This window comes from Heterodontus francisci, chromosome 3 (assembly GCF_036365525.1).
Source record: "Heterodontus francisci isolate sHetFra1 chromosome 3, sHetFra1.hap1, whole genome shotgun sequence".
Taxonomy (NCBI): Eukaryota; Metazoa; Chordata; class Chondrichthyes; order Heterodontiformes; family Heterodontidae; genus Heterodontus; species Heterodontus francisci.
The window spans coordinates 136,892,053-136,916,001 of record NC_090373.1 but is presented as its reverse complement, the minus strand read 5'-3'; the positions used below and the strand labels follow the sequence as shown (position 1 = coordinate 136,916,001).

At 41.7% G+C, this 23,949-nt stretch overlaps 1 protein-coding gene across 2 annotated transcripts in view; it reads right to left on the bottom strand.

Moving 5' to 3' along the window:
• Positions 1 to 23,949, bottom strand: part of hbs1l (HBS1-like translational GTPase) — a 204,926-nt gene that overhangs the window by 34,563 nt on the left and 146,414 nt on the right. For both annotated transcript variants that reach the window (XM_068026247.1, XM_068026241.1), the window contains exons 6-8: positions 21,156 to 21,400; positions 17,171 to 17,336; positions 11,040 to 11,157 (exon numbers count right to left, since the gene is read on the bottom strand). In XM_068026247.1, coding sequence (XP_067882348.1) covers positions 11,040 to 11,157; positions 17,171 to 17,336; positions 21,156 to 21,400 — 529 coding nt within the window. The remainder of the gene's footprint in view (positions 1 to 11,039; positions 11,158 to 17,170; positions 17,337 to 21,155; positions 21,401 to 23,949) is intronic.

Genomic DNA, 23,949 nt, shown 5'->3' with positions numbered 1-23,949 from the left:
ATCGTATGATTATGACTCTATGACAAGACGGATGTGCAAACTGTCAATGTAGTTTTGAAATAATTTGCCTTTTCTTTAAATCCCTACCCCTGAATCCTATTAATACCTCTTTAACATCCTGCTTAGAGTTGTTGTAAAAATTTTAATAAAATTCAGCCCATCACATTTACATTAATATCAAAATTTAAATTTCCTCTCAGGGCTTGAAGCCCTTTAAAAATGGCACCGGACACCGTTGTCGCGGCGGCATGCTCTAATCTAGTTGGTCTGTCCACGCAGAACGGCCGTGCCTGAGCCCTTGCGATATGTCGCGCAGAGGCTCATTTAAATGGAGGGGGCGAAGCAGCCGCCCCCGATGACATAGAGGGAGTGGCCGCTCCGTCCCCGGCAACGGCGTCCGGTGCCATTTTTAAAGGGCTTCAATCCCGGACAGGAAATTTTAATTTTTAAAGGGATATTAATGTAAATGTGATGTAAAAATTTTAACAAAAGTTTGAGGCCCTTTCAACCCCCACCCCCACCCATGTTTGTTTTAGGGCCAACGACCCTAAATAAACTTTATTGCCAACTCGAACACCCCCTGTTCCCCCAAACTTCGTTACCATTGCCCTTCAACCTGTTCCTACCATCCCCTCAGCCAATAAAAAGTGTTTTCCCCGTTTCCCCACCCCACCCTGATAATTTCATTCCTCCCCCTCCCCATCATTGTCATGCCTCGGAACTCCAAATGGGAGTTCCGGCTGGCGGCTAGAATATCAGCGTGGGACGCCGCCTGGTGAATTTATTTGCATTCATTAAACTTTATTAATATATTGAAATGAAGGCCCCGCTGCCAAGTGGCAGGGGTCTGCCCCAAGGCCTCGCTGCCGCAGGTAAAATGTGGCGGGGCCTTCTCGGTGTCGGGAGGTCTCGCAAAAGGAATACAATAATGTCTGGACTGTGTAAACTGCAAAGATACTGATTTCCCATATCCAATTTCATCTGAGCCTTTTTCATAGACGGCTTACTTAACAGCAAAGATATTTCACTGGATACTACACCCGTACTAATCAAATGATTTACCCCTGTAACTTTACATGGAATTACCACTCTTTTTATGATTTCAATGTATTGTCATCCCCAAATCTGAAACAGGTATAACTGTCACATTCTTTGACCTTACTTCAAGAATCCATGTAACATCTTAACCAATCCACTCCAGATACCATGGACATACACCCACTGTCGAGTACTGCACAATTGAACGAATCTGCGACTAGGACACACATTACAGGACTGAAGCTTCTCGTGACCAGTAGAAGTCCTTCTGATTGACCAGTAGCGCCATCCTTGCCTTCCGAACCTTTCACATCACGTGTCATCTCAAAAACCCTGTTACTCCTTTTTGGACAACGCAACGCATAATGATACTTTGAGTCACATCAAAAACACCTGTTGAACACCCCTTGGTTATTCCTGGGGTTCATCCTTCTGCCATAATTGCCCAATTTCTGCTGTCTGTTATAGCTACCGAAAGGGTGTCTATCCTCTTTCGTTTTGTGATTCTCTTTCCGTACTGACATTTGGGCCCCATATTTGAATGGCCTTGAAATGATCCACCTTTGGTGTCACCCACTTGCGCCATGAAAGCAGCCGGAAAGGAATGTTTTCCCCAAAATTTTTTCAGGGCTTCAGACATCTGATCAAAAAGTGTATCTCTTTTTTTGAATCGAAATCCAGTTAATACCAACAGCCTATCCATGTTCGATACCCTAACACAATCCAACAATTTGAAGGCAAGTACTAATTTAGGAATTTCCAAGTAGAATCGCTGCTACCTTGCATATAGTCAGTTAAACTCCATAATATATTCTTCTATGAAAGAACCATTCATTTTTCTAAATTCATCAAAGTCCGACCATAGGCAATAAGTCATCTTTCATATAAATTTTATCCATAAATTTTAAGAGATAGTCCAAACCTTCTTCACTGTCCAAATGATGAGCAACTAGCTCCGAGAACACTTTGCCCCGATCTTGTTTCTGGAGGGAAGTGAAAGTGCAAGGGCTATTCCTTGCTTCGTTTTCGGCAGACTTAATCAGTGTCCATACGTCAAATTCATTCTTCCAATGATTATAAGGTTCGGTTTCACAAAACAGTGGTAGAAAGTCATATCCTGACACCTTATACTTGGTTTCAGTCATCTTTCTTCAAAAAAACTCCAATTACAGCCTTCTCAAAAAAAAAATCTCCAATTCTAATCTCCTATCTAAAAACAAATCTTAGTCTCCAATCTTCACTTTCAGGCAACCATCCTCTGCTACCAATATTAGAAAAACTTACAAGCCTGTTTGTGAAGAAGACATTGAGACTAGGTGGCTTTGGTGGAGATTGTTCATTGTTTGCCAAAGAGCTTACTTCTCCTCTCCGAACAACACCCAGCCAGTGCTGGCTGGCTCTTCTTTATATATACATCTGAGTACATTGCTTTCTGCATTGCTTTCATTGATCTCACCAAAGCCTTTGACCTCGTCAGCAGACGTGGTCTCTTCAGACTACTAGAAAAGATTGGATGCCCACCAAAGCTACTAAGTATCATCACCTCATTCCATGACAATATGAAAGGCACAATTCAACATGGTGGCTCCTCCTCAGAGCCCTTTCCTATCCTGAGTGGCGTGAAACAGGGCTGTGTTCTCGCACCCACACTTTTTGGGATTTTCTTCTCCCTGCTGCTTTCACATGCGTTCAAGTCTTCTGAAGAAGGAATTTTCCTCCACACAAGATCAGGGGGCAGGTTGTTCAACCTTGCCCGTCTAAGAGCGAAGTCCAAAGTACGGAAAGTCCTCATCAGAGAACTCCTCTTTGCTGACGATGCTGCTTTAACATCTCACACTGAAGAGTGCCTGCAGAGTCTCATCGACAGGTTTGCGGCTGCCTGCAATGAATTTGGCCTAACCATCAGCCTCAAGAAAACAAACATCATGGGGCAGGACGTCAGAAATGCTCCAAACATCAATATTGGCGACCACGCTCTGGAAGTGGTTCAAGGGTTCACCGACCTAGGCTCAATTATCACCAGTAACCCATCTCTAGATGCAGAAATCAACAAGCGCATGGGAAAGGCTTCCACTGCTATGTCCAGACTGGCCAAGAGAGTGTGGGAAAATGGCGCACTGACACGGAACACAAAAGTCCGAGTGTATCAAGCCTGTGTCCTCAGTACCTTTCTCTATGGCAGCGAGGCCTGGACAACGTATGTCAGCCAAGAGCGACGTCTCAATTCATTTCATCTTTGCTGCCTCCGGAGAATACTTGGCATCAGGTGGCAGGACCGTATCTCCAACACAGAAGTCCTCGAGGCGGCCAACATCCCCAGCTTATACACACTACTGAGTCAGCGGCGCTTGAGATGGCTTGGCCATGTGAGCCGCAAGGAAGATGGCAGGATCCCCAAAGACACATTGTACAGCGAGCTCGCGACTGGTATCAGACCCACCGGCCGTCCATGTCTCCGCTTTAAAGACGTCTGCAAACGCGACATGAAATCCTGTGACATTGATCAGAAGTCGTGGGAGTCAGTTGCCAGCGTTCGCCAGAGCTGGCGGGCAGCCATAAAGACGGGGCTAAAGTGTGGCGAGTCGAAGAGACTTAGTAGTTGGCAGGAAAAAAGACAGAGGCGCAAGGGGAGAGCCAACTGTGTAACAGCCCCGAAAAACAAATTTCTCTGCAGCACCTGTGGAAGAGCCTGTCACTCTAGAATTGGCCTTTATAGCCACTCCAGGCGCTGCTTCACAAACCACTGACCACCTCCAGGCGCTTATCCATTGTCTCTCGAGATAAGGAGGCCAAAGAAGAAGACAATTAACTAATCAACGCCCAACACCCATTCACCCTATTACCTTCATCTACTAGGTATTTAACATTAATTAACAGAACTTATTAGACATTAACAGAGTACTGCGTACAATTCTGGTCACCCCATTATAGGAAAGATGTGATTTTACTAGAGAGGGTGCAGAGGAGATTTACGAGGCAATGAGGAAAGACTGGGATTGTTTTCTTTGGAACAGAGGGGGCTGAGGAGAGATTTAATTAAGGTGTATAAAGTTATAAGGGGCCTAGATAGAGTAGAAAGGAAGGACCTATTTCCTTTGGTAGACAGGTCAATAACCATGGGCACAGATTTAAAATAACAGGCAGAACAATTAGAGAGGGGGTTGAAGAGAACTTTTTTTCACCCAGAGGCTAGTGGGGGTCTGGAACTCACTGAACGAAAGGGTGGTAGAGGCAGAAAGCCTCATCACATTCAAAAAAGACTTAGATGTGTGCTTGTAGGGTTACGGAGCAGAGCTGGAAAATGGGATTTGGCTGGATAGCTCTTTCTTGGCCAGAAGGCACGATGGGCTGAATGGCCTCCTTCTGTGCTGTTAATTTTCTATGTTTCTAATGTCACACCATGTTCAAGTAAGGGGAAAGAGTTAAGTCTGAAAATTATAGGCCAGTGTCACTTAGGGTCCAGGTAAACTTAGTGCCCATAATATGGGGTGAAATTAGTTGTTGAGGCCAGGTCATTCTTGACCAATTTAATTGAATTCAAGGCGCAGCTACAAGTAGAAAAATGGTTAGGGAGCAGAAAGCAGAGAATAAAGAACAGCTTTTGAATGGTAGGATATGAGCAGTGCTATGCTACAGAGATCTGCAATGGGATCTCCTTTGTTTTTCCTTTTAGACAAATAATTTGAAAAAGACACAAGATGAATAATATTGAGGTTTGCTGATAACATATAAAAGACATAGCAAACGGAGAGAGAGAATTCAAAAAGCACGTTAGCAGGATGGACAGATAGGTGATAGAGGCAGCTCCAAGCGAAGAGATGTGAAAAAAGATGGTGAAAAAGAAAAAAATGACTCACATTTATATAGTGCCTTTCAAAACCTCAGGATGAGCCAAAGTGCTTTACAAACAGTGAAATACTTTTTAAGAGTAGTTACTGATGTAATATAGCAGAACAGTGAAAGCAAGTGCTCTCTAAATGACAAGATTCTTATCAGACCAGAGGACTAGAGGTCCAGAGATGCAAATATATGGAGTTATCAATATGGGAGCACAGGTTGAAATGAACATAAGGGAAATGGCATTCTGGCTTTTACAGAACATAAAACCAATTAAGTGATGTTAATTTGGCACAAGGCATTAGTTAGGCTACAGTTGAGTATCATATACAGTTCCGGTTATGGAATTTAGGAAGGTTATCTCAGCCTGATGATACGGATTGATGATAAAGGAGATTTATAGTTTAGGGAAAATTACTCACTTTGTAAGCCTTCCTAATACTGTATTTAAATTAAAACATCTTCTACATAATGTAGGAGTTCACTCCAGGCTCAAAACTGGGTTTAATCCTATGGTATGTTGATGATGCTGAATGAGGCAGAAAACTGAAAGGGTTAAAACTTAGTGATAATGGCTAGCTCTAAGCATACTGATTTAAAAAAAAACATAAGGAGCCTTCGATTCAGTGGCAGCTTGTCAAGTAAGACAAGTGAGGCACTGCCTCATCTGGAATTGTCATTAGAATCTGAACACTTCAACCAACTTTTTTTAGTGACATTTTATGAGTAATAAATGGTGAGAATATAATAAACCATTAATTGCTACTAAATCTTAAATCATGAGTTAATATCATTATGAAAATGCTTCCATATTTTAATATTTTTTGAGGACTTGTGTTTAAAACTGAAACGATTCCATGGATGTGTTTTTTTTAAACAAGGGTCATTGAGAGGTCTTGTTTGAAAATAACCTTTACTGGACATCACATGCCTTAAGCTCAATAAACAACAGAAACCTTGGTGACGTGGGAAGATGTTTACAGAGAAGTGACATGTCAAGATTTATGATGGTCAGGAGGTTTGGCTTTTGGGATATTGTTTTGACTTTCTTGTTGGGGTGTGGACTATTGTTGAAAGCAGTTGGAGGTCAGCCTGCCCAGGGAGAAATACCCTGCTCATCTCTTTCTTCACTTCTCTGAAAAGCCCTGAGAGTTCAGTGTGTGTGAGAGCTAAAACCCATGATACAGCATTTCTCGTGAGATGCTCCTAGAAGGCCTGCCAGATTAATTCTCGACGCCGCCTGAAAAGAACTGCTCCAGAAAAGAACCCAGTGACCTGTCTACGTGTTCTCGGCCGCCAGACTGTATGCCATTTTGGGACACAACATATCTCATCCGTTTTCTTCAAGAGTTAACAGGTATTTGGCCAAAGTTTTTTTTGTGTCCTTTTTTTTGTAAAAGAGCTCTTTAGAAAAAATGTATTTTTTATCTGTTAACGTGAGTGTGTGTGTGTGTGTGTGTGTGTGTGTGTGTGTGTGTGTATATATATATATATATATATATATATATATATATTTTGAGGTATTTAAAATGGGCACTTTCATATTTCAATCTGTGTGTTAATGATTTGCTTCGTTACGGGATAAGTCTTGTTTTATAATAAACTGATAATTTTGTTTTTTATTTAAGAAACCTGGTTGGTGTATTTTATTCTGGGATAAAGAGTAGAGTATATGATTGAATGTATTGGTAACTGGGTAAACATTTAAATATATGTTGTACCCTTTGGAGAAGTGGAACTAGAAAAAACAATGCACTCCTCCCACCTCGGTCATAACAATATTTCTACTTGAGGAAGTGTGCAGTGCATTCAAATTAAAGACACTGCACATTCTCGAAGGGTCCATCGCTATGGTAATAAGATAGATTATTTAGGTAAGTTCACAGATTGCCTAAGGAGAAAGTGTGCAACCGTCTTTGTGGAAACACAAATTTTCTGGATTTGAGTTGGGATGTAACTTAGAAAATGGCATCAATTAAGTCTTAGTGATATTATGACGTTCTTCAATAAAAGGGATTTGCTCTTACATCTTTAGTGAAGGTCGCAAATCAAAGCAGGATTGCATGCAAGTCATGAAGAAAAAAATTACTCCTAAGTATATTTCAGCAAGCAATAATTTTAAATGTTTTGCTTTTGTATATTCATCTTTATATGCTGCAAAGTACATATAATGTGCTTAAACATAGAAAATAGGAGCAGGAGTAGGCCATTCGGCCCTTCGAGCCTGCTCCGCCATTCATTATTTATTTTATTTGGTGGGGTTTTTTTTGCTTTATTTGTCGAAACATCGTAACCGGAGATCATTTTTCTTCTCCATTCTTTATAGTGATTGGGAGTTATATAAGGTTGTGCCTACACATTTAGCTTCGAAACTATTTCTTTATTCTTGTGCGTGTGTGTATTAAAACATCAGAATTCACAATAGGATACAGTGGACTAAAAGATGCTATCATTTCTTGATGCCGAGGGTGTCGAGCATGGAATGCTTTACCACATAGAGGCAGAGACTATTTTAACTTTTAAGGGAAAATGGATAAAAAATTTGAAGCAGATGATGCTACAAGGCAAAAGGAAAAGCATGGAGCAGAGTTTTGGATTGCTCTACAAAAGAGCTGGTAGAAACAGAGATCGATAGATTCCTAGATATTAAAGATATCAAGGGATTTGGGGATAGTGCAAGAAAATGGTGTTGATGTAGAAGTTCAACCATGATTAATTGACTGGCGGAGCAGGCTCGAGGGGCCAAACGGCCTACTCCAGATCCTATTTCTTATATGTCCGATAGAGACATAATGGGCTAAAGAGACTACTTTACTGCTGTAAAAGTAAATAGCTCTATGTGGTTTTAGAATGCTAGATCCAAGTATTCTTTCAACATTTTGATGCTTTGGGCTTCTGAATCAATAACAGGAGAAAGTGACCAATATACTAGCTTTGTAAGCAAAACCAAAGGCCAAATTTGCATAGAAGTTTACATAATTAAATTTTACAGCACAGGAGGTCCTTCAGCCCATTGTACCTGTGCTGACTGTCTGCTAATGTTATTCACATCCAATTTCCATCCCCTTTCCTCATGCCTTTCATTTTTAAAAATGAATTAAGTTAGATACAGAATGTAAATTTGAACTTAATAGTACAGCAATATTGGTTTTAATTTATTAATTATTTATTAACACACCAAGGCTCCTTAGACAGCACCTTCCAAACCCACGACCTCTGCTACCTCGAAGGACAAGAGCAGCAGATGCATGGGAACATCACCATCTGCAAGTTCCCATCCAAGTCACACACCATCCTGACTTGGAACTATATCACCATTCCTTCACTGTCGCGGTGTCAAAATCCTGGAACTCCCTTCCTAACAGCACTGTGGGTGTACCTACCCCACATGGACTGCAGCGGTTCAAGAAGGCAGCTCACCACCACCTTCTCAAAGGCAATTAGGGATGGGCAATAAATGCTGGCCTGGCCAGCGTCGCCCACATCCCATGAATGAAATTTTTTAAAACTATGCTCCTGGCATTGGCAGAGACTTTAAACTTGAAAATGACAGAATAATTAGGAAGTAGCTACTGGAGAGAAACAATTTATAAGCTATGTGAAATTATTATAGTCACACTATGAGACACACAACAATTGAGGAAACAGGTGTAACAGACTCCACACAGGATATACAGAGTAGTGAGCATCACAAAAGACATGACTATCTTTTTATCACCTAAAGTGGTGAAATACAAGATCTTAACAGGAAGCATTTTTCCTATTTCTAATTGGCATTGAACTGAAAAGTAACAGACATTTTTTTTTAATTACTGAGAAAACAGCTGAGGGGTAAAAGGCCCATTGTGCAAAATACAAATGCAGATCAAAAGGAACAGGCGGGCAGGTTAAGAGATAGTAACACCAAGTTCAGGTATGCAGTTTGTAAGATGGAAAGAAGACAAGCCACTACTATTAGATGATACATCCTTATCCAACTTTTATTAACTTTTTAAAATTCAGTAAATGTGTTATACAATCTAAAAATAAGATTGAGAATTTTACATCTATTTGTTGTTTGTATTAGTTGTGTCACAAAGCAAACAGCTTCAGAAAATTTTCCAATTCAACTCTGTTCCTGTTTTTCCTCGCAGATCATTGCAAAACTCTATCAATAAGTAAGAGTTGCTGGTAATAATAGACTGGGATCTGATGTCCCCTGTAGCAGTCTAGAAAGAGCCAGTGGCAAAGAAGTCAAGACCTGTGGTGAGTTTGATAGACTCTGACAAAGCATGCCCCCGCCCCCCCAGTAAAACAGGCAGCAGATCCTGTTGCAAGAAGCTACAGAGGTCCACAACAACCTCCTGATGCACTGCTCTTCAGATAGATGTAAGAAAATGACTCTGGGCCTGTACACCCTGTGTGCTGGGTATGCTAAGAGAACCCCCTCACCTACTCTCTTCTAATAGACCCAGTGCTTCTGGTCGCTGAGGCTGCTGCTCCTTTTCCTCTAAAGGAAACTAGCAGTTAGAACATCCATGACAAACGGATCAAGCTTATTGAGGGTAATAAGGCGGCAAAAATTAGAAAGAAGCCAGAAACTCTCCGGCATTCCAAATAGTACGAAGATCCTGTGATTCAATTACCTGCAGCTGAGTACCCCTTTAAGTACTGCTTCAGTGACTCAGACACCAATCTCGCTGGGTTTTACTGGCGAATTGGGTATTACTGGTGAATTGGGTATTCGGCAGGACTTCCATGACTTGGAGTTTAAATGGTGTGGAGGTCTTATGTACATCATACGACCGTCGTTTATTTTTATTCACAAGATCCGTGACTAGGCGGGCACCACAGGACTCTGAAAACTGCACGGTTGAAATGGCAGCAGACAGGATCATAGTGGTAAGCACTCTATCACAATTGTAGGCACCCTCCTGCATTGTTTCCGTTGGCTGTGCAGGGTTTAAATTGGACCTATATTCCTATCCAACTTACTTAGAATCAATAAAGGACTTGTGTCTGTAATACTGCAAACCTCTAAAATTGTTATTTGGTAATTAGAATGGACCAGACACCACAAATCAACCAAATCGCACAAAAAATGTGCAAGCAGCCACATTGAATTTTACTATAATAAAAGCAAAATACTGCGGATGCTGGAAATCTGAAATAAAAACAAGAAATGCTGGAATCACTCAGCAGGTCTGGCGGCATCTGTGAAAAGAGAAGCAGATTTAACGTTTCGGGTCAGTGACCCTTCTTCGGAGCATACATTGAATTTTACACCTATTTAAGGAAAAAGGCAAAGGCAACACCTCGCTAAAGATAAATAGTTACAGAATCATAGGAGGTGGTTATTCAATCCAATGTCAGTTCTCTGAAAGCGCTTAGTTCCACTTCCCTTAACCTTTTAATTTTTTTTGCAAATATTTATCCATTTTCTTGTTAAAAGCTATTATTATGGATTCTGCTTCCACCACTTCATGTGTCTTACATATCCTAAAACCCCACAGCATAATTTTTTTTCCCTCCTAGCCATCCTTTTGGTGCTGACTTTAACTTTATACCTTCTAGTTACCAACTCACTGATCTGACGTGAGGAGTGTGTTTTAGCTCCAGCTCAATTCTAGCTGTATTTTAGATATTGATTGAGGAAAATAAATGGAAAGTAGAGCAGGTAATTAAATGTGCCAGAAACACAAACATGCACCAAATTAAGTGGTAACATAATTGTGGCACGTAGAGGAAAAATTCTGAATATCACAGAATGACAAGGAAAGAGCTCAGAGGAGGAGGAGGCTTGGACCCAGACAGTTTAAGCTTGGAGGGAGAAATAAATCCACTTCTGATCATGGGTCCAAACACTGTTCACCAGCAGTAGAAACAGACAGAAATCCCATGGCAATAAATTGAGAGAAAAACACTAGCATAAGGAATTGTTGAATCAAAATGGGGTAAATTGTATTGCATAGCCATCCATTCTAGTTACAGTCATAGAGTCATGACCGAACACTTTAAAGTAATGTTAAGGTAAATGGTTTTAAATATTGTGAAAATATACTAGTTGATACATATTTTTAATTGTTAAGTCTGAGTTCAACTATCAAAAACTTGCCCAAATTTTATTAGAAACTTGGTGGATGGCAGCTTGTGAGAATTGTGGTAAGAAAAATTTTTCCCCTTACCTGTGCAGCACCTGTAATCATGTTTGGAATGAAGTCTTTGTGACCTGGTGCATCCATTAGTGTGATCACTTTGGTCTTAGTTTCAAATTTTGTCATTCCGACATCCATTGTTACACCTCTGAAAATATCAGAATAGTTATTTTTATCTTTTGTCTGAACATAATGACATGCTCTACAATGTACCATTTGAGGCATGAGTTTTATTTCATCCTTTTATGCAAGACATATGGGGAGAATGAAAATCCATTTCAGGCACCCAAGATCAACACCAAGTACTAACTAGCAGCTGCCACTACTCTGATCTCAACTCCAACCTTAAAACACAACCCACGACTCCGCCAGTTTTTATTACCCACACTAGTCACACTGCAGCCTCCCTAATGAGATTGTGGGCTGAATTTTATGCTGACCCAGCAGGTCGGACGGTGGTCTGGGGACGGCATAAAATTGAGTGGGAGGCCTACCCGCCTCACTCCCACCTCCGGTCAACTTTACAGTGGTCGGGCGGCGGGGGGGGGGGGGGGGGGGGGGGAAACGGCCCGCCCGCCCGAGGCCATTCAAGGCCCTTAAATGGCCACTTAACGGCCACCTAAAGGCCCTCACCCTCCACCACGGGTATTTTATTGAGGGCCGCCCCCACCTCCCAACCCACCCCCGGGACCCAAGACACCCCCCCGCCCCCGCAAACGACCACTCTAGCCTCACCAGCGCATAACTGATCTCACTGGTGTGGCATGCCCAACTTACTTTCACTCCTGGCTACATGGTGTCAGCTGGGCTGCAGTCCCAGCAGTGGCCACCGCTTCCGGAACCAGGACCTCCTCCCTCAAGCAGGTGGAAGTCCCGCCTAGGGACATTTAAAGCCTGGGGACCTGCAAAATGCGGGACGGATTCCCGGGCTAGACGGAAGTGGGTTTTCCACCAACGGACGGTGGCGAATTTAGCACCAATTAGCAGCAGTTTTTTGTTATGGGTTCATGTCCTGGGAATTGGACTGAAACTCACTTGGCATTGGATACTCACATTTAACAGAAAATGGAGCTTTTCATTTTGTCAAGCTGAACTAGATGTGAACCAGATTCCAGAGAGAAAGACTGGTATCCAGCCTTCTGCTCCATTCAATCCATTTTTCTTTTTTAGTTTTTTGTTAATGCATGTCTTTTGTACGTGACAATACTGAAAGACCAATGAAGAGAACACACCTAATTTTTTCCCAATATTTATAAACCCCATCCCTCCGTTGTCCGAAAGCAGCTGTGTGACTTCTTTCCAGACTTCTACTAAGGCCTGTCAGACGTCACAACTTGGCCTGGTTTACTTTGTCTCCTACATAGAGAAACCACAGTGACTGACTGAACCCGCTCTTGGAATTGCTGGATCTGCTGGAATTGGAAGATGAGTAGAACAGGGGATAGAGTTTGCATTCCCCACTCTGTGACAATGCTCAGTGCCACAACATTGTACTGATTCAGTTTGACTTTTACATTGGAACTCCTGAAACAGTTATAACAATCAGCAGAATGTGTAAGAAATTAGACTTTTACGAAACTATACCATACTCTGAGGGGAACCAGGAATTTCTTCCCTAATTCAAATGGTGATCTCAGGATACTGCATTTAACTATACTAATAAAAGCAAGAACCCCGGGGAGGCGGTGGCGTAGTGGTAATGTCACTAGACTAGTAACCCAGAGCCCCAGACTAATGATCTGGGAACATGGGTTTGAATCCCACCACAGCAGATGGTGGAATTTGAATTCAATTAATAAATCTGGAATTAAAAAGCTAGTCTAGTTTTGTAAAAACCCATCTGGTTCACTAATGTCTTTAAGGGAAGGAAATCTGCCATCCTTACATGGTCTGGCCTACATCTGCCTCCAGACCAACAGCAATGTGGTTGACTCTTAAATGCCCTCTGAAATAGCCTAGTAAGCAACTCAGTTGTATCAAACCACTACAAAGACTAAGAAAAGGAATGAAACTGGACGGACCACCTGGCATCGACCCTAGGTATTGGAAACGACAACGGCAAACCTAGCCCTGCCAACCCTGCAAAGTCATCCTTACTAACACCTGTGCCAAAATTGCAAGAGCTATCTCACAGACGAGTCAGGCAACAGCTTGACATAGTCATACTCATGGAATCATACCTTGCAATGTCCCAGATACCATCATCACCATCCTGTCTCACGGGCAGGACAAGCCCACTGGATGCACCATGCTATATAGTCAGGAGGGAGTTCTCAACATTGACTCTGGACTCCATAAAATCTCATGGCATCAGGCCAAACGTGGGCAAGGAAGCCTCCTGCTGATTACCACCTACTACCCCTCCTCGACTGATGAATCTCCATGTTGAACAACAACTGGAAGAGGCACTGATGGTAGCAAGGGCACAAAATGTACTCTGGGTCAGGGACTTGAATGTGCATCACAAGAATGGCTCAGCAGCACGACTACTGACCGAGCCTTTTAAGGACATAGCTGCTAGACTGGGTCTGCAGCAGGTGGTGAGGGAACCAACAAGAGGGGAAAACCTATTTGATCTCGTCCTCACCAATCTAACTGTCGCAGATGCATCTGATGGCGACAGCATTGGTAGCAGTGACCACTGCAAGTCCTTGTGGAGACGCAGTCCCTTCTTCACACTGAGGGTACCCACCATCATGTTGTATGGCACTACCATCGTGTTAAATGGGATAGATTTAAAACAGATCCAGCAACTCAAAACTAGGCATCCATGAGATGCTGCGGGCCATCAGCAGCAGCAGAATTGTACTCAACCACAATCTGTAAACTCATGGCCCAGCATATCCCCCACTCTACCATTATCATAAAGCCAGGGGATCAACCCTGGTTCAATGAACAGTGCAGGAGGGAATGCTAGGAGCAGCACCAGGCATACCTAAAAATGAGCTGCCAGCCTGGTAAAGCTACAAACACAGGACTACTGGCAAGCCAAAAAGCAGAAGCAGCATGCAATGGACAGAGATAAGCAATCCCACAACCAACGGATCAGATCTAAGCTCTGCAGTCCTGCCACATCCAGTCATGAATGGCGGTGGACAATTAAACAACTAACCAGCGGAGGAGGCTCCACAAACATCCCTATCCTGAACGATGGGGGAGCCTAGCACATCAGTACAAAAGACAAGGCTGAAGCATTTGCACCCATCTTCAGCCAGAAGTGCTGAGTGGATGATCCATCTCTGCCTCCTCCTGAAGTCCCCAGCATCACAGATGCCAGTCTTCAACCAATCCGATCCACTCCACGTGATATCAAGAAATGGGTGAAGGCACTGGATACTGCAAAGGCTACAGGCCCTGACAACATTCCGGCAATAGCACTGAAGACTTATGGTCCAGAACTAGCCGCGCCCCTAGCCAAGCTGTTCCAGTACAGCTACAACACTGGTAATTACCCGACAATGTGGAAAATTGTATGTCCTGTGCACAAAAAGGACAAATCTGACCCAATTACCGTCTCATCTGTCTACTCCCGATCATCAGCAATGTGATGGAAGGGGTCATCGACAGTGCTATCAAGCGGCACTTGCTCAGTAATAACCTGCTCACTGACGCTCAGTTTGGGTTCTGTCAGGGCCACTCAGCTCCTGACCTCATTACAGCCTTGGTCCAAACATGGACGAAAGAGCTGAACTCCAGAGGTGAGGTGAGAGTGACTTCCCTTGACATCAAGGCAGCATTTGACCGGGTATGGCATTAAGAAGCCCTAGCAAAACTGGAGTCAATGGGAATTGGGGGAAAAATCTCTGCTGGTTGGAGTCATACCTAGCACAAAGGAAGATGATTATGGTTGTTGGAGGTCAATCATCTCAGTCCCAGGACATCACTGCAGGAGTTCCTCAGGGTAGTGTCCTAGGCGCAACCATCTTCAGCTGCTTCATCAATGACCTTCCTTCAATCATAAGGTCATAAGTGGGGATGTTCGCTGATGATTGCACAATGTTCAGCACCATTTGCTACTCCTCAGATACTGAAGCAGCCAGTGTCCAGACTTGAGCTGGTAAGTGACAAGTAACATTCGCAACAAACAAGTGCCAGGCAATGGCCATCTCAAACAAGAGAGAACCTAACCATCTCCCCTTGACGTCCAATGGCATTATCATTGCTGAATTCCCCACTATCAACATCCTGGGGGGGTCACCATTGACCAGAAACTGAACTGGACCAGCCACATAAATGCTGTGACTACAAGAGCACGTCAGAGGCTGGGAATTCTGCGGCGAGTAACTCACCTCCTGATTCCCCAATGCCCGTCCACCATCTACAAAGCACAAGTCAGGAATGTGATGGAAAACTCTCCACTTGCCTGAATGGGCACAGCTCCAACAGCATTCAAGAAGTTGGACACCATCCAGGACAAAACAGCCTGCTTGACTGGCACCCCATTCACCAGCTTCAACATTCACTCCCTCCACCATCAATACACAGTGGTAGCAGTGTGTACCATCTACAAGATGCACTGCAGTAACTCACCAAGGCTCCTTCGACAGCACCTTCCAAACCCACGACCTCTACTACCTGGAAGGACAAGGGCAGCAGATGCAGGGGAACACCACCACCTGCAAGTTCCACTCCAAGCCACACACCATCCTGACTTGGAACTGTATTGCCGTTCCTTCACTGTCCCTGGGTCAAAATCCTGGAACTCCCTTCCAAACTGCACTGTTGATGTACCTACACCCCAAGGACTGCAGCAGTTCAAGAAGGCAGCTCACCACCACCTTCTCAAGGGCAATTCAGGATGAGCAATAAATGCTGACCTTGCCAGCGATGCCCACATCCCCTGAACAAATAAAAAAAAAAATCGCAAATTCTGAAATATGAAGTCATAATACATTATTTTTCAGTCAAGACATACACTTCCATAGTACCCATGGTGTTTATCTCTGTGAGAATTAGTTTAAATATTATACTGTGTATTCATAGCTACATTTGACCAAGAACATTTTTTTTAATATAAGTTTGGGGTTTGGGCAAAATACTCTCAACATCAAAAGTCTAGCCAAGTCCCAACTAAAATCATAAAAATCGAAGTATTAATCAACAGTTTCTTTTAAATCTAAGGGCAAGCTCTCTCTATTTCTCCCAAAATTCTATTTATTGGTCTTCCACCAAATATAATTGACCTGCTCTCATGCTTCCAATATTGCTACTTAAGCCTGCATCTAGGTGGTATGCAACAGCAACAAAGGCAGAACTTTTAGTTTTCCTCCTCTTCTGTGGGCTAATAGCTGAGACTGGAAAATCAGCAGCACGGGGGAAACTGAATTGGTGGCACTCCCCAAACAACTCCCAATATGTTTAATCTCTCAAATGCCGCTGCCCTGGCAACTCAATTTATCTAGTGAGCACTGGCCCATATAGAATAGGAAAGTTTATTTCCAGCCTGTGCTGATTTAATTGAGCTAGGTTCATGGAAAGGATACTACAATTGACCTCAGGATTAGGGAGGAAAAATTGGCCAGGGTTCCCTTTCCTGATTACAATCATTGGACCTGCTCCCATGGGCTCATCAGGTGAGGATTAAGCTGAGCTATGATGCCCTGACATGAACAATGAATTCTCGGACAGGTACCCGGGGGCAACGTTCCCTGGAAGCTGTGTGGCCACAACCTGAATGACCCCACGGAGGCCACACACAAGCTGACCTGTTTAAGTTAATGCACATGCACGACTGTACAAAAAAATGTAAAGGGGCCACACACTAAACAAATCACCCGCACATTCTAAATATAAAAGAGAGAACGTTGCCAGGGGTGTCCAGTGTCCGTAGAACCTTACCCCGAAAAGACTCAATTGCTTGGAAATTCTCTGGAGGTTCTCCAGATCTCAAATTGTAACATTTGTAGAGAGTCAACAATGTTTACGCCATTTCTCATAATGTTTTGCCAATATTCCACCAAAGTTACAGTGGGAGATTAGAGAACCTGGTGGAGGCACGGAGGTGGGGAGAGAAACTTCTTTTAAAGCTCCAAAACATTTATGCTATTTAATGACAGTACATCACACCAGACAGTGGTTAGGAAAAATTTACAAGCATATTTTATAACACATACAATAAGATATTTACACACACTTACACAAAGACTTGGAAAATCATTTACCTTTCCCTTTCTTCACCTGTCTCATCCAAAACCCAAGCAAACGCAAACGAGGCTTTTCCTGCTTTTTTTGATTCTTGTTCATATTTGTGCATAATACGTTTGTTTACCTTTCCCAGAAGGTAAAGTAGGTGGCCCATTAAAGTACTTTTGCCAGCATCCACATGACCTAAAGTCACAAACATTAGAACAGTTATGCTTATATTAATAAACCACATTCTGCTTATTTAATAGATCAAATATTTGCTACTTATGAAAGGGATCCACTCCACCCACATTTTGTTAAGTAACTAAAAGATGATATAGGGAGCAATCTGTAGGTGTAACATTTAGAACATGAAAATCAGCAGTGGATGAGCATCCATTTCTTGCTCCAAAGACATTTTTTCTGACACCAGTTGTCATGCACTCATCATTGCCTCAGCTGAGACCTGCAAATGCAGCATAAATCAAGAATCGAACCTGCACTCTTCCTTGCCTGGATGGCTTAAATCATACCTCATGGTAAATTTGCTAATACTCCTCTGCATTCAGTCATTAGGAGATGGAGATGGCTAACTTGCAATCCCAATTTTTGAGGAGGCCATCTTTTGTCCATTTTTCCTCAGTTAAGATTCAGTTAATCACAAAGGGGTGACTCAGGGAATGCTACCTATCCTACTGTAGTGTACGTTAGAAATGATCATACAATATAAATCATTTCAGTATCAAATTGGACTACTTAAATGCACGTAATCCTTGAAATTTCCTTCAAAATTTGTGCTTCAATAACAGATTAAACCAATGAACACGACACAATTACTAGAAACACTACTACTACAAACAATGTGATGTGTTGTACTCTGGGAATTTTTAAAAAATGCAAGATGTGAAAGGAAGGGGATACAAAAATAATATCTGAAACCATAAGTTTCATTTGAATCAGAGTTTCCATTACTAGCAAAAGCAAGCTACTATTTAAGTAATCAGCAGATGTAACTTTCTGCAGACAGTTTCTGCAAAATCAACTGAACAACAGAAGCATTTTCCAATACTTTGTACACACTGAGCATTTCAGCTGTGGAAAATTGATTTTCATTTTTTTATTCCTTTCCTAGGCTAGTGTTTACTTACAAAAAAAAAATCCAACATCCTGTTTATACAAATATTTCTATTAATATTATGGCAGCTATGAATGAAACAAAGAAGAAATGGGTTGAGTTAGAATCCGTATCCTATAGTTGTGGCAAGAAAACCAGTGTGAGGAAAACCAGGTTCACAGGCGATGTAACAAAATATGGCTGCCACGACCCTAGGTGGCTTTTACTTGTTCATAATTGCAGTGTTGATCTGAGCCAAAGTACTCCCTGATACCAATCTAGCTGGGTGTCAGTATTTTCAATCTGGCTATTTGGCAAATTGACACCTTGGTTAGCTGAAGGAAGTCAGATAGATGTCTGAACATACAATGCGTGACTGCTGTACTTGTTTATATAACACTGTTTTTAGTCCCAATGTCTTGGGAATAGATGAGAGACTTGAACTTAAGCAAACCAGTTATCCTAAAGGGAAATCCCACATGTAAATAACAATTCTGCAGAAAAATTACTTGGGGACCTTGCTCTCAGGTTACTAGTTACTTTTAATACTGACGCACGACGAGAGACGTAGAGGTGCCACATTGAGTTTTCGTGGGCTATACCCAAGTTAACGCAGTAGAGATAATCAACTGTCGCATTTGTTTATCAGTTTGCATCCAAGAAGGGAGCGTGAATTAAATGTTCTGTAAAATACTGTAATATGGTGTAGTTATTGCTTAACTGTTATTTTAATAAATCTGTTCTTTGTTTGTAGCCTAAGCTATTTTTTTCTATTTATTTCTATTTTTCTTTTCTGAAGCCAAGGAAAACACACAAGAATTCCTGACATATCCACTAAGCTAAGCACAGTAACAAGGATTTCTGTTTGACTCATTACATTAGGAGATACTAGGTGTCTAAAGGTATACTCTGGTTTACAAGGAATGAAGGTTCACCTATAGGAATAGTCTTTGGTGCTGAGCATGAGCAACATATTTGAGTAAAAACCCCAAAGGCCGAAGGGCATGTTTCTGTGCTGTATAACTCTATGACTTGATATATCAGCAAGGATAAAAATCATAAAAAGAACTTTATTGTAATATCCATATATGCTGTGTTTAAAATACCAAAAAACTGTGGGTATTTGTTACAGGAAGGGTACCTGTATGAGTCCACAGCTCTACTATCATACTAGTGTCATGCTAGGCCCCCCACCTGCCAAGAATGAGGCACATTAATTTTGTCATGAACATTGATTTTTAAACTGTTACTGGAGTGAAGAAAGGACTTATTAAACAGATCAGCCGTGCTGGAAAAGACATTTGCATATTAACAGACGGTGTTTGGAAGGGCAAAGCAGCTATTCCCTGACACATTCAACCCACAATGGACTTTTGATCACCCAACGCTAAAAGTGGGGGAGCTCGCATTGCAGGTTGACTGCTAAGATGGCCGAATACACAAATGGACATGGTCAAACCAGCTTGTCACATGACTAACCTGCTGGGCAACCTGAGTTTTTTGAATTTGTACAAAGAGTTTGGGCAGAAAGTCTCTTTGCTCCTGGACTGAAGATCTCTCTCCTGTCTGCCCTCATCTCTTTCTCACAAGCCTCTGAATCCACTGAAGACACATGACCCCAAGAGAGAAAAGTTTCCTACAGCGAACAAGGTTTAAGAAGAATACTGGGCCCCAACTAAAAGCAGGAACTACCTACAATCAAGGACTCTACAGTGAGCTCAAAGAACTGCAACAAAAACTCTTCAGATATTACCTCAAACTTTTCCACTTTATTTCTCTTCTGCTCTTTTCTGTCTCTATTTGCATGTGTGTATCGCGTATGCATGCTAGCGTGGGGCGTGTCGTGTATCCGTAGGTCTTAACCGAATTAGAGTTTAGGTTTAATATATTTAAACTTTTCTTCTTTAAACCCAAGAAAGCCTGTTTGTGCTGGTTTCTTTGCCTTATAATTGGAAAGCAGTTAAGAAGGATTCACCAAGGGGGAGCTAAAAACATGGTGTGTTTAAAATTAAACCATGTTACGGTAAGACCAGGTGAAGGCTGAAAGGGAACCCTAGATCTTTCTCTCGCCTGGTCGTAACATTAGTCCATATATATATTTTTAAAATTCTCATCCAAATTACTCCATGGTCTCACATCTCACTATCACTGCAAACTCCTCCAGCTCTACAACCCTCCAAGATTTCTGCACTCCTCAAATCTTGCCTCTTGTCCAATTTTAATCACTTCATCATTGGCGACAGTCTGCACTTCTTAAACCATGCTTAGGCTACGCAACAAACAAAGGTAGGCTACCACTGGTGATCGTGCCTTCAGCTGCATAAACCTCAATTCCCTCTCTAAACCTCTCCATCTCTCTCTCCTCTTTAAAGACACTCCTTAAAATCTAACTGATTAGTCTGCCCTAGTATCTTCATACGTGGGTGGGTGTCAAATTTTGTTTGATAATACTCCTGTGAAGTGTCTTGGGGCCTTTTACCATGGTAAAGATGCTATATAAATGTAACTTTTGATAACAATCACTGTAATTGTCATAGTTCATTTTCCAAAAAAGATTTTTTTTTAATTATTAATTTGCTTCACTATTTAGCTGCTGTCACAGGATGCAGGGTCCTCTTGCCAAAAGGATCGACAAGATACTCTGTCCAACTGCTGTTGCTGACCAGTAAGCCGTTATCGGGAGACATACTGAATTGTACAACATGATACTCCTCTTCTGCCATGCTAAGAAGCTTTATGCCTTCACTTGAGGCCTGCCAGAATTTTGCAGTGCCTTGAATGATATACAGGCACACCTCCATCTGGTTGGAAAACCATTGCACGGTTCTGCTGGACTACCTGCAATAAAAGCTCTAATAAGAAAATAATAACTGTATACATTTTTCACTAAAAGACCAATTATCCCTTACCAATCACAACAAGATTGAGCAGCTGCTTTCCTCCTTGTCTCTTTTCAAGCTCAGCTTTCACATCAATCTGCTGTCTTGCTTTGGCAGAGCCTTTACTTGGAGTCTGAACCACTGTTGCTTCTTCAGTTAAAGGGGCAACATGAGCTGTAGAATTTGGTTTGGGTGAAGCCTCCAGCACCAGAGATTGAAAGGCCTCTTCAAGCACTGCACCCTTTCGCAGGTGGTCATTCTCATCAACATTTGCACTATAGCCAATGAGGTAAACATAATTAGTGCAGCATGTTTCCAAGCACACTCATATTTCTTATGAAGGGCACATTCATGCTTATAGTATATGAAAAAAGCCACCGTCAAAATGGCATAAATTGAACTCAAAATCTACAAGATTCTCAAGTGAGCAATTGATTAGGTGAAAAAAAAACGATAGGATGGAATGTGCACTTGGGTGCCTTACCCATGGGACATGCATACTGTGGATGCATATAGGTGTGCTGTCAAAATTTTCCATCCATTTTTAAGTTAATTGATTTCAGATGGGCAAGGCTGGAGTTGGGGGGTATGGGGTGAAAGTTGGTCTGATCATTTTCCGTAAACCTTTAGAATGGACATGGCTATGACCCTTCATCTAATCTCTAAAGTCATTGTTTAGGTCTGTCCTCCTGGGTCACATCCATCGGTTTTCACTGCATGTGAAACCATATAGCATATACCACCACCAGCTGAAACGGGGTTGCCTCCCACTTTTGGCCCTGGCAGCAGGACTTCTGCTGTCTCAACAAAATTCAGCCTTATGTCACCAGTCAACAGAGGAGCACAAAGGGAAAAAATCAGAGAGAAACACACAAAAAAATGCCATTCTTTCAGAATAAATATAACATTTATTTGATTTAGCAAAGCACAAAATCTAGGGATACAGTAGCATGGTGATTATTTTACTGGATTAGTGATCCAGAGACATGATGGCAGCTGGGGAATTTAAATTCAGTTCATTAAATATTATTTGATATAAATGTCTGGTACTAGTAATGGTGACCATAAAACTTCCAAATTGTCGTAAAAACCCATCTGGTTCACGAATGTCCTTTAATGTCTGGCATATACGTGACTCCACACCCAAGGCAATCTGGTTAAATCTTAACTCTCCTTTGAGATGGCCTAGCAACTGATTCAGTTGCAATCAAGAAGGCAGCCAACCACCACCTTCTCAAGGGTAATGAGGGATGGACAATAAATGCTGATCTTCTCAGCTACAATCATGAAAAAACAAAATCTGCGTGTCAGCCGTGGCTCAGTTTGTAGCACTCTTGCCTCCAGGTCAGAAGGTTCTGGGTTCAAGTCCCACTCCAGGACTTGTGCTGCTCTGTCGGAAGTGCTGTCTTTCAAATGAGATATTAAACCCTCTACCCTCTGGGTGGATGTAAGAGATCTCATGGCACTATCTCCAAGAATAGCAAAGGTGTTCTGGTCGATATTTATCCCTCAAATTGACATCACGAAAACAGATTATCTGGTCATTATCACACTGCTCTTTGTGGGAGCTTGCTATGTGCAAGTTGGTTGCTGTGTTTCCTACATTACAACAGTGACTACACTTCAAAAATACTTCAGGCTGTAAAGCACTTTCAGGCATCCAGTGATTGTGAAAGGCACTGTACAAATGCAAGTCTTCAGGCTGACATTTCAGTGCTGTCGGAGGTGCCCTCTTTCAGTTGAGATTTTAAACCAAGACCTCACCTGCCCTCTTAGCTGGACATGAAAGATCCTATGGCACTATTTAGAAGAGAATCAGGGAAGTTCTCCCCAGTGTCTTTATCCATCAACCAATACATAAAAATAGATTATTTGGTCATCATTAAATTGTTGTTTATGGGTCCTTGCAGTACAGAAATTGGCTGTCTCATTTCCTGCATTACAACAGTGACGATACTCCAAAAGTACTTCATAGGCTGTAAAGCACTTTGGGACGTCCTAAGGTCATGAAAGGCTCAATATAATGTGTCTTTCCTTCTTTCTTAGAAAACATAAATGTACCCAAACCACTGGTGCATTACAGGTCTTCCACTTCATGAAAGAATGTCTTCAATTGCTCCACAAATATGAGTTTTTCTATATTTATTGCTATTTAAAAATCATTAAATAGGGACTAAATGAAGATGGATAAATAGTTTAGGTTTCATGCTCTTCCTACATTTTCACATCAGCTAAAAGCAGGGCAATCTCTGCACCAGCATGAATACCCATGTCATACCAAGCTGCACATTTTTCATGCAAAAATTAGGTCATTATAAAACCAAATCCACTTCAAGTAGGAAGATCGTAATACTAACAGTTTCTCAATATTACTCACAATTCTGAATCTTTACATTGTGCTTCAAATGCACTTAACTGATTAGTAAAAATGGTACTTTTTTCCGGCCATGCAGCCAACACATATAGTATCAGTTACCATACCCAAAAAATCCCTGAAATAGGTTTAGGGGACATGAGTGAGCACTGAGAATTGTATCATCTTTGAACTACAATAAACTTTATTAATATAAAACAGTTAAAGTTACTGCAACACTTAAATTTGGTTCATTTTGCATTTCTCTCATTACCCTTTAAATGCATTCCTCTGCCCCCTTTTTTTAAAAAAGTATTTTGTGACATTTTACTATCCACAGACTGCTTTTTTCTATTTTTTTTTAAGAAAAGGTCAGACAACACTCAACATTTTCATTTGTTCGTCCGTTTCCACATATGTACCCCTTCCCACACCATTTTAGCAAAAACAAAAGTGAAATGTGAAATATTT